This window comes from Macrosteles quadrilineatus, unplaced genomic scaffold (genome assembly GCF_028750875.1).
Source record: "Macrosteles quadrilineatus isolate MER2022 unplaced genomic scaffold, UCM_ALF_1.0 Scaffold_3__2_contigs__length_128488019, whole genome shotgun sequence".
In the NCBI taxonomy this organism is placed as follows: domain Eukaryota; kingdom Metazoa; phylum Arthropoda; class Insecta; order Hemiptera; family Cicadellidae; genus Macrosteles; species Macrosteles quadrilineatus.
The window spans coordinates 2,270,591-2,283,386 of NW_026542596.1; the positions used below are offsets into that span (position 1 = coordinate 2,270,591).

General features: G+C 30.5%; 1 protein-coding gene across 1 annotated transcript in view; it reads left to right on the forward strand.

Annotated features, from left to right (window-relative positions):
• Positions 1-12,796, forward strand: part of LOC128988436 (potassium voltage-gated channel subfamily H member 2-like) — a 322,627-nt gene that overhangs the window by 67,807 nt on the left and 242,024 nt on the right. The window contains exon 6 of the mRNA XM_054409711.1: positions 5,097-5,253. Coding sequence (XP_054265686.1) covers positions 5,097-5,253 — 157 coding nt within the window. The remainder of the gene's footprint in view (positions 1-5,096; positions 5,254-12,796) is intronic.

Here is a 12,796-nt window from a genome sequence, read left to right on the forward strand (position 1 = left end):
TTTGGTTTTGGACCAAATATAACCAGATATGATCATATATGGAATCCCCCATATATGGAAATTTTTTAATAAAAAAAATATAAATAAATAAAAAAATTACAATTAAACATATTTTCACATTAAATCTTATAAACTATGCATTAAAACCATAATAAAAATTTTTAATTTGAAAATTTCAAAACAAAATTTTCAAGTAGCCGACTGGGATTCGAACCCGGGACTCCAGCGTGGGTGTCTACCCCTTTGACCACTACACCACAACCGCTTCATATCAGATGTCTTTACAAAACCCATTACGAATAAGAGAAGCTGTATTTGGTCTCGTAAAACAAGATTTTCTTAGACATTTTATGTCATTTGAAGAATTTTATTATTAATATAGCCTAACTACGTGACATAGATATTTGCAGCTGTTTGATAGCAAAGGTACAATAAATTAATTATTAATATAATATTCTCTTTATTTAGGCCTACTACACTTACAATTTTAAAATTATACGTCAGTTTTAAGATTTTGTTGCGATATAGTAAAATTGTACAATAGATGTATGTACAGGATTTTGTCATCTGGGTTCAAATCTGGATACTTTATTACTTTACTACTAATTACTTTAAATGAGAAATGCCTATATTATCTGCCCCCCACTGTACCACATTTCAACTCAATCAGTTCAGTAGTTTGTGCTTCCGAGAGCAACAAGAAAATACACAAACTCACAAACTTTAAGATTTATAGTATTATATATATTATAAGAAGTGTTTGGGAGTCCAGTTACAAAATCCAAATGTGGCAACTATTCCTTATAATAATTCCAGTTATTGTCAAAAACTCATTTATACATGAGCATAAATGGAAAATTATTATTCCGTATATGAGTAATTTAATTCCATACCTGGGAGTCATATATGGCCATATAAAGACCATGATTCCATATATGGAGGATATTTATGGCCATATATGGGCAATAATTTCATATATAGAAAACATGTATGGCCATATATGGACAATCATTTCATATATAGAAAACATGTATGGCCATATATGGCCAATAATTCCATATATAGACTACATATATGACCATATATGGACACCACCATATATGGATACAACCACATCTGGCCATATCTGCTTCCATATATGTCCATAAAAAACCATATATGGCTTTATGAAACCATATATGGAATTTTGATATGGCCATATATGGCCAGAAATTACTTTTTTATAGGGGTTGGTTGTACATTTTTGGTTATTGAAAATTGAAACAGTTTAAAAAACTATAAAAAATCTATGTTTGGTTACGTCGACAAAATCCAAAAAAAGATAGTAAACGTTACTTTCACATAGTTAACATTCTTTTGCCGTTGTAAACAATGTAATGACGAATTTTCGCAGGTGATAAAAGTGTAACGAAAGCAGGTCATTTCACAGTAGTGTAGCGAAAACTATATATCTAAGCCCACCCTGGGATGTAATTTAAAACAAATCTCTCTTTAAAATAATGTTTTTCTACAAAGACATTTTATTCAGTTTATGCTTTCTCATGCAAAGCAGGAAATATGCCGAATCCATTAATTAAACTTACTAAATACCCTCAATAGCAAAATTACTAAACGTTACTACCCCAGGTTAATTTTCTTTGTCATTCAATTAACTCCGAGGATTGCGCTTCGGCAGTATAAGTTTGCTGCTATGAACGCCTAGACATATAAAATGCGGTATCTAAATTGAATCTTCCTCAAGTCCTACATAAAGTTAGGGTTTACATCTCTCGAGTGAGATGCAGCTTTTGAAACCTACAAAGATGTTTGGCTGTGTGTAAAACAGTCGCTTCACTTCCTGTAAAATATTTTAAGGATCCAACACGTATCTGATTGTAGACAAGAAGAAGCGTCATTAACAAAAGGTAATGAGGATAAAAATTATTACTCGGTGGGTTGAATGTTGTATTTGGTTGGTTATAAAATGTTTCTCATTATTTTGTGTTTCATATTACAAAGTTCATGCTATAATATAGCTTTCTAAGTATATTTATCATATTTGTATACCTTCTAAGGTCAATCAAAGGTAGGCTGTGGATAATATAAAACCGTAGGAACCACCAAATGAAGTATTTTAAATCCTATGTTAACAAAGTCGTAAGCTAGCTAACAGATATCGACAGCTTTTAAAATACCCATGAAATATTGCTATTGTTCGACATAGAGTACTTAGAATTTATAAATGAATGTAAAATATGTGTCACCTTTGGTAGTTGTGGAAGCTATATTTTAATATATCAACAATAAGAATGAATGTTGAAATTGATAGGGAGGACTAGTTAGATTCAACATTAACTCTCGTTTCTGACCAAGGAACCCATTGTCCAAATCGAGAAAATTCTATTTCGTTCGCAACGAACTCTTTTTAGTTCCAATAATTTTCTTTTCCAAAAATATTCATGCTATTTTATTTATAAATTGCATTAATTTATTGTATTCCCTTCATAAAGGATTATATTAATCATATTCAAGTAAATCTTAATTACTGTAACAAATATCGGCAGCAGTTACATTTTGAGAAAGCTTTAATTGACTGTTTAAAAATACTTTCAATAAAATTTTAGTGGACAGGATTTAATAAAATAAAATAAATTCTTGAGCTAGTCCAGCTAGTTCTGCTTTACCTACTAATATTCTTACTGATTTGACCATTAACCGTTTTATAGAAACATACAGTACGAGAAATCATAGTTTTGAATTATTTTTTAATAATTGTATTTAAAAACAATCAAAAGCAATTTAAAAAACTTACTTTCTTGTTCATAAGAGTGTGACAAACTGAATTGAATTCGTGTCCATTACTACTTTAAAACCGAAGTGGTTAAAATAGGGTGTAATTGGTTACATAGGAGAGTGATGTTGGAATCACCAATCAGCAAGTAGTTTGTCCAAGTTGTTAACTCAACATCAGACTACTCTACCAATCGCTGGCTACCTATGTTAACTGTTTCCTCTCCAGCTGCCCATGAACCAACATAACAATTAATTTTAAGGTAATTACTGTATTTTGAGCACTAAAAGTATCTTAAATATTATATGGGTTAATTATCCTACGAAAATACTTTTATTTTACTCAAGTACTTGTTATAAATTATATAAGACAACGGTGTCTGTAGTGTTGAAATGAAGAGAACATACATTGGTACCGACGTTGAATAGATATGTGTATATTTATATTTAAAGTCAAATATTTCATAGATTAGGCTCAGGCCTATAGCCAAATCTGGCTATGCAGTAAGAGCATTTTACTTATTACTTGTTGGTTTAACCTATTGAAATAAAACAATTTGGCATAAAACGTATTTATGTCAAATCCAAAAACAATACCGTACATTCATAAAACGGTTCTTCACAAGCACACATTCGTTCAAGATTATTGTAACATTGTATTTTCAAGTAAACTGTATTTTTCATCCATCCGTACACGAAAATAGCTCATTTCCGTGTAACTGGGCTTGTCAAAAATCGTAAATGTCCAATATATCAAAACTCATAATCTTTCCAATCCCAAATATAAATTTCCTGTTCCAAACAAACAATTTCCCTGTTCCACACAACAGGAGTAGGCCTATATCATGACAATTTATTCGTATTTACTATATATGACAAAACAACAGTTCGAACGGGAAATACGTTTAAAAATCATACTATTGAAAAAAATACTACTAGAGTATGAATTATCATCTAATTATTTACAGAAACAAACAAAAACAGTGTGTTGTATCGCAGTGGGGATATAGCTGTATTACGTTCGGCTTTGCCTCGCTCGTATACCACAAACTTCCCCCAAAAGGGTGACTTTCAAACTAATAATAGAATTTACTATTGAAACAGAGTTAACTGAACAAAAACCTCGCTGCGTACAGAGGTTTTTCAAAATAAAATAATGAAAGTAATGAATTGTCACAATATCAACAAATAGATATGCTCGTATTGGTTTCACTGTGACTTTTTGGTTGAATTTTCTAGTGTTTATCTAGAAATATTATAGAATGTGATTATAGCACATCTTAAAAGAATATAATACGTTTTTAATAAATAGTTCTTCACAAACATACATTCTTCATGTATCAAAGCTAATTGTTGACTAGAAGCCATGAGTTCAAGGAACTCATAAAACCAATAAAGTAACTTTAACGTTCCACCAGTTGAGCTGATCAGAGTTGAGCGACAAACTACAAAACTTGATTGTACTGTAAACGCGTCAACAAAGTTTTGAGGTCAAATATATTGGGGGGAACTTTGCTACTCCCAATCCCACATTGACATATTTAACACGTAATAATTTCACGTAATTTAGTTAACTGTTTTTATCCAAAATATTGCCGACTAACATCCCAGTGTCTTCGTACCCATTTTGAAAACCACATTCTCTTTGTCAGGCTTACCGAGATGATGATATTTCAATAAAAAATTTAAACTTTAATTTGCACCCACATTAAACCTATGTATGCCTAAGTTTACTGGAGCCAACAAAAAATAGTTTCATATCTGAAAATAAAATAATGTAAAGTAATTGACTAGTTGTTAGCAATGCGAATCATGACAAGAGGAAGGTGGATTCAATTCCAAATGGTTCTAAATTGCGTTGAGTTATTCGAACGGTTTTCCTTTAGAAGTGTGTAATGTTCTTAAATTTAATACACCTTGGTGTTAAAACAAGCAAAAAAATTATGTTGTAACAAACCTAAGCTTCTGTCACTATCCTCACAAACAGACTACTACTTTTGTTCCATCGATCCTTTGAGAACTATATCAGATTTCGCTAACATAAAATATTATCAGATTAGATATAGTTGCGAATGCCGAAACCTACTAAACGAGGAAAGCAAATCCCCCAATTACCTTGACCTACTATTAAGTTCTAGGAAAAGTGATACTTCTAGTAAAGATCTGTAACAGTTTTAAAAATTGTTGATACACGTTTTAAAATTTTTCAGGAATAGTATGGCTACCAAATGATTATAATACGCTCACCTATCCAGGAAAAACTGTTTCACTCTTTATTATTAAATTTCTCTGCAGCGTTGAATTGAATCTGCTTCATGTGTCTGCAGGTTTCACAAAAGAGCGGCCACCTGCCGTGGGACGAAGATGGAGGAAAGTCGTCAGTGCCTCATGCCAGCTCGCTGGACGCGTTATCTCGAAAACAACGAACACCTGAGACCGCGCCTACGCCCAAGGCACCCAATAGAAGCGCAACGTGTAGTGTTCGTAAGTATCTGTCAATATCGAATATTGGTTCTTCGTAGACTGTACAACGTATTGATCATGGAGATCAAGTTAACACATGCTTGTCGAAAAGTGATATTACTACCAAGCCATTTGATGATAAAAATAGCTCTTATAAAATCATTGACTATCAAGTCAATGGTACAATGCACTAATCTTAACATTAAAACTGTTTATTTATTACAGTAAAGGGTTACTCATTTTCAACGCTAACATTGTATCGCAGCATTCATCGTTGGTTAAGACATGGCTCTACATATTAGGAGGTAAAATATAGTGTTATATATCAATTATCAATCATTGAGATGGGGACGCCACCAAGGTGTGTATTTGAACCAAAATATGATGGGTGAAGGACGAGTGTAGAATGTTGTGAGATGATCCGTTCAGCTTAGACACTGACTAAGATGAGCTATTTCATTAGCGAGGATAATTTATTCAAAGCCCAATGATAAGGAAAACCCTGGGTCCAGTTTAAAACCACAAACAATCTACTGACTAAAAACAGAGTGTGGACCGTTATCATAGAAAAAATAAAAAAAATACTAATGTCATCAAACATAAACAGGGAAAAGATTACAAAACACATTTTAAAAGCTTTTACACCAACTGGTTGGCATTAACATAACTATAAAAAGATCACAGAATTTATTAAATTTGGTTTGGTTTCGATAACAGAGGGTTTTAATACACGTTTTCGACCAAATGAAAAGAAAACAATAAACTAGGAATTTAAAAATAATCCGTAAGCTTATGCATGTTAAAAAAAAATGAAGATAAGTATAATATTTTGTGAATGCAGACAAAACGTATTTTCGGTAAGCAAATTTTTGTGTTAATACAATCGAAAACGAATCATTGTATGTTACTAGAAAGTGTTGTTATTTCTAAGCCATAAAACTATTTTAGGCCTCCTATGGTGTAGCTATTTGTCAACTTTGAATATATTTAAATTATTTATCCGCCCTGCCTTCGATAAAACAGGAATCAAAATAAAGTAAATATATATATATTTATATAGGTCTATGTCGTAAAGAAACGCTACGTTTTTAAAACAACAACTATTGTTAGTAAAATTGTTATTCATATTATCTTTTTGATTTTTGAGAGTGAATAACGTTAGTTTACTTTAAGCTTTTATTTTATCTTTGCATATAATAAGCTGTGACAATTCTCTAAACTTTTTTGGCAGTATTTACGTCTACAATCATATTGTATTTAAATCTAGTTTGAGAATTAAATACACATGTAAAAAAACATATTTTTATCAAAATTTAGATCGTGAAATATTCCACGTATTCAGCGATACACGAATAACTGCAAAAGTATATTTGTGAAACGTTATTGCAATTCTTATATGAGCTCTACAAAACGAGATGAAATTTTCATTTTTACCACCGACATACCAATAAAATGCAAAACATTCAGAAACATCTGTTTTGATAGAATATTTCCTTAATTTGTTTCTTAAGGAAACAATTTTCAACATAAAATTATAAGTATTTTAACTCTTATTCACGAACTTTTGTTTTTCTTATTTACTTAGTGGGTTAGTTTTTATTAAAAAAACATAATCTATTTTTAAATACAATAAAGGGTATGTTTGCACCTTATTCTATCGATAAAAAATTAATATAATGATTGTTTTTATTTAATAAAACATAATCTAAAGGGTTAGGACCTTTTTCCTAAATTTTACTTTTAATGGTATAGCATCTAATCAACCATACTGTTGATATAATCAAAGTATTTACCCCATTTTTTTAAGTATCCTGAAAATGTGTTGATGGTCCTTGAAGTATCTATTACTTGATGGTTATCTTTCAGTTAATTCTTCGTATATACTCACAATGGTAGATCGAGTATAACCAAATGATGGTTTTAAAATATAAAATTAAAACACCCATACATGATTTATAATATTAACATTGAATAGCATGACAAGTTTTTTGTGTATTAACTCATTCTAAATTTTATATTCATAAGGACTCTTGATATTTATATGGATGGATATTAAACCTCAAGTTAGTTTTTTATGACATAAAACTATTTATAAGTGAGATGGTTGAGCAATAAGTATAAACAAATAAAGCTGTCAACTACATAATATATAACTTGTAGACAATTCACTGTTCTTTACAACCGTGTTCATATTCCCAACCTTCAATCTTTATATCTTACAGGCAAATAATATTAAGTGCCTTCCAAATACTTTACTTGAGTAGGTATATAGTACGATTAGTACCAATCCTACCTATTTAATTATACATGTTAATGATTATTTGCAAAACTAAAAGTACCAAAGTAACCAAATTACCACAAACAATTCAACACAAATGTATGTAAACAGCAGGACCATTACCTATCTAAAAGTGTGTCCGTTGTTTAAATTGCGTTCATCAATGCTTCAATACATCACTGATAACGCGGTGCTATGATAATAACTATAAATAGAAACCAGAGCATGTTATAAACGTGTTAGAGCATAAATTATTGCAAAATGTTCAGTTCAAGTTTTGCTGTGTAAATGTACATCGATAACGTGCTTAAAAATCACAAACATTCAACCACTTAAAAATAGTTTGAGTGGTGCATTAATTTAACAGCAGTGTAAACAATATATCTACTATTTAGTTCTTTTTCATATGACGTTTTGTTCTAAAATCACTTTAAACGGCAGTAATAATTTACCCTTGCATAGTTTAAGATTCATGACTGTTAGTCTTAGAAAGATTCTAAATTGTATCTCGGTAGTAAAAAGATATGACTATTCAAGAATATAGGATCACTCATACTTCTGCTACACTATAAAAATTTAAATCACATTTTTAATTAAATGATCATAGTCTAACTATAAGTTATATTGTATTCTCGTATATAATTTACGTTTTAAAATATTCTTGTTCGACATTTTATACGCATCCATTGACCACAGCAATTCCAATAAGGGAAATGATACACAAATATTGTATTCAAAATAGTTTTTAAATTTACTTTTCATGCGTCACAAGTTGACTAGTTTTAATACCATCTTTACGTATAAATGGCTTATACATATATTCCAAATTACACTTCGGAATCTATAGTGTTATCAACTAGATCCCTAAACACACTTTATTACCTCAAATTACTCATACAAATCAGTATTAAACATTATGAGACCTGAATACTGTTCCATATTCAGAAATAGTATTCTTAATTTACCTAACTACACTTCTAGTTATACTTATACCACTTAAATATACGCAATCGCATGATAAATAAATACACTCTTGTATATCTAAACAAACTTCTAGACCCGCAATTGTTCTACTAGATTTTTGGATCTTAAACTACTTTTCAGAATTTATATGTCTACTTACACATGTACTTTGTAGATTCTCAAACGCCCTTCAAGATTTCTATATTCTATTTCGGTTCCATTAAACGTCCTCCATAATTTTACCAAATCTCTGCTACATCCCTTTAAACCCCTACTACTATTACAACTACTACTACTACTAGGGTTCAGAGCACATAATCGTACTCATGCTAGAATACACTATCAATTTCTGTTCCTTATATCTACATCTCTAAATACACTTTACTCCAGAGCCACTTACTCTTGATGTTACATTAACATACACATAAACCAACAATAATTCTTCAGCGTTTCTGAAATGCGTTGTAGGTTTTCTTAATGATGTTTTAATTGTTCAACAGTGTCGTCTAAAGCTGCTGAAGATATTCCTCCACGACTGCGGCCTCATACCCTAGATAGCTTTTGCGAAGGTAACGCAGCACGGTAGTATAGATCATGTACAGTGTACAGAGAGTGAGCACCTGTCTTCCTCAACGCAGAGAATGAAAACTCAGAGTGAAATAGCTTGTAGTGATAAATGCCTTTTAATATTAACCTTTCCTTTGAACGAGGCGTAACATTGTCATTCATTGTACAAGTAATCGTATTCGTAGCATAAAATTGTCTAAATAGAGTCATTCGAGAAATATGAATTTGTATGACACAATTTTAAACAACACCCATATACAGGGTTTTTACGGGAACCCTGACAAACTTAGGGAAATGGTTCCTTGGATCAAAACTAGAAAAAATGTCCCATAAGCATATGTCCTAAACTCACTCGTTTTCTTTTTATACGTTAAAATAGGTTTTTTTTTAGGTTTTCAGTGTATCTGTTGAACATTTTGACCTATAGATTGAAATATTTATGAGATATTTTGATAAGATTTGCATTGATTAAGAGAATATTAAATTTAAAAAAGATTGCATTACTATTTTGGGCAAACGAGTTGGTTATGACTGATAAAATTAAGTTAAAAAATAAAATATTTTCTAAAAAAATCTAGATTAGAAGCTATTTTTTGTTTTTGACAGCTTTTCATGTAGTAACCATTTAAGCTTTTGGCTTGCAACTTTACCAATACTTGTAGAATTTAACGGAGAACAATGAAATGTGAATTAATGTATACCTTTTATGGGTATTATTTTTGTCAAAATCTAAAATATTGTAGAATATCAAAAATTAATTAAATTATGCGAACCTTTTTTTTACGTATAAAAAGAAAACGTTTGAGTTTAGGACATATGCTTATTAGACATTTTTTCTAGTTTTGATCCAAGAAACCATTTTTCGAAGTTTGTCAGAGTTCCCGTGAAACACCCTGTATACATGTGCTATTGATCGACAACTCTAAATTGTTATATGTTCCTTATCATCAATTAAATATCATAAGATTTTTATTGTTTAGAAACATAAATCAACTCTTTTGGCTGAGCAAATTATTAAAATACTGAATAGAGCGGTGGCAACAACAATCGATACATTTTTTACATTCATATATCTTTAAATATACACCTAAATAATTACCAGATTAATGTTCTAATCAAAAATATGAGATCAAACTTCGTGACATTTAGGAATCCGTAAAAATCTTATCAGGTGAAATAGCAAAAGTACTTTCTACACATTAATAACTGGTTGTTTATAAACAATTATTTATTTTTCCATAGTTGTAACTTTTTAAAAATATATTTATTTTTTCGATTGTTTTCTTGAGTTTTTTTTACACACTCGCAGACAACTTAATGATTTTTTTAAGTGTTCATTTGAACCTTTAAATGCACCTTTTGTCTCCTAAGCTAAAGTGAAAATTCCTTGACTGATGCTTTTAATATAATATTTAAGATCTTTAAACTGTGGATGAGTTTTATATGCATATTTTGCTTAGGTTTAGTGCGGTTAATATAGCAACTGATGCACGCAGGTAGGTATATGACCACAATATAATACGTTAGCGTAAGCATTCACGAAATGTGTGAACAATAAATGCTTTGTTTCCTCGTGACAATTGTTATTTAATTGCCCTATTCGGAAAATACGAGAATAGAAAATCTTTCAAATTCAATAATAGGTGTATCACAATCGGTTTCAGCTAAAGCATATCCTACTCTAGTTTTTAAAAGCGAAATCTCCAAGAAATACCTATTGACCAAAATTGAGTTGTCACTCTGTTTATTTCTTCTCTGTAAACAAAAGCTTAGCTTCTAGCATTGGCTGTTGTATAATACAACACACGCCTTTTTACTCTAACACGGACCAATGAAAACGAGCACTTTTAAAAATGTTCACGTGTATTTTTATCTCACTTTAAATATTTTATTACATACAACTAAACGAATCACAAAGTTCAACTTTCGCAATTTTGTTACACAAAATAATAATAACCTAATACAGTTGGCACGGCAACTGTTAAAACCAATTTTGAGGCACATCCCATATAGATTTAAAAAATATATATTTTATCATGAATAAATCTTTAAGTATTAGTGAAACTCTTGTCAATGTGCTGATTGAAATGACTGGTAATTATAATTTTCTCTTTGTAGTACTCCCACGAAAATAAAGCTCTAATTTATGACAAATGAGCCTTTTTATCAGTGAGTGTGATTTTGTATTTGGCTGATCTTTTTCCGCAATACTCAGTTAACACTAGTGATGTATCCGCTTTTGTGTTTCAGGAATACATATTATAATTTGTTTTTTTTTCGGAACCACTTATTTATTGTTCTATTGAAGTTTTCACTAACACTAACCCACATTTAAGTTTGTAACTGTCATACCATTGAATTGTTTGCTTGTAGTCTATTACTTACTCGCAATGCTCAGTTTTCTACTGGTATATATACATTTGATTTGATGTACACCTTTAACCTGATATTACATAATCATATCAACATGTTGTCATATCAACAAGGCGCCCAGAATAAAAAATATATGTAGCCTACATCATACATTACTTGATTTCATATCATAACATAACACATACTCAAGTCATTCAATGTTAGACCTTAAGCACATCATTATGACACTCAGCATTATGATCACTGATCACTCATTCCTGATCATAGCTATTCGAAAACAGTAATTCCAGCAAGTTGTAATCTTAGTCAATAAAGTTTTGAAATGTCACCAATCGTGAAAGTTTCTTTTAAAAGAGTGAAGTGGAAATCACTAAACAAAGAAAACTATGTAGCTGATTCATATATTTCTTCGGACATTACTATTTTCCTCTGGTAGTTTGTTTTAGTCAAGTAACACAAGATATTGTTCTTGGTTTTATTCTGACGGATCTAGTTTATTAGATAATTTATGTATATACTCCATTAGAGGTAGATGTCCTTTCCTTTTGTACATATTTCATTTTCCCCTGGCTTACAATCTATAATGTTAAATGAAGTAAAATCTTCCAATCTGATCCCAGAATGTTTAAAATCACTTATACTTTAGTATCTGAGATTGAAGTATTATCAGTTTATAATGTTGTCAATAGTCAACCGATGAAAAAGAGAAAGAAATCTTCGCAACGAAAGAGACCAAGCAAGAACAGCCTATACGATGTTTTACTAAATATTTCCACTCAAAGAAATACGACGTACACATTGTTTTACCTATAATGATGAAAATGTCACTTGGGAACAATCAATTTAAATTATAAAATAGTGTATTTTTTTAGATTCTAGAGCTGCCTTTAACGATTTTATTCAGTTAGAAATGTATTACACTTAAAATAAAGTTTCAAGAAAGGAGGTATTTTCATCCTAAAATATAAGAGTTACTACGGAAAAGCAGCGAGTCAAATAACCTTAATAATAATTTTCTATGCTTGTTTTGTTTATACTGTAAATCTTTAATAGGATTTAATATATATTTTTACATTTCACTCGATACGACTAAAGAGTACAGTAGATTAATAAAGTAAATTGTTCTACAATTTGACTTCCGTGAAATACTTAGCAGTGCTACATAGTATTGTTCTTGTATACCATATTACATTAAAATGGAAGAAAGTTAGCAAAGATGTGTATATTCTTGCAAAAGGTTTCCTTCTTGGACAATCTTTCCAATATATTTCTAGAATCATAGCATCTTTTAGAACAACATCAAAATTCTACGCATTTTGCTATTATATAAATTTAACATTCGTTGAAACAAAGTTCATCACATATACGCCTTAAAACTGGCGT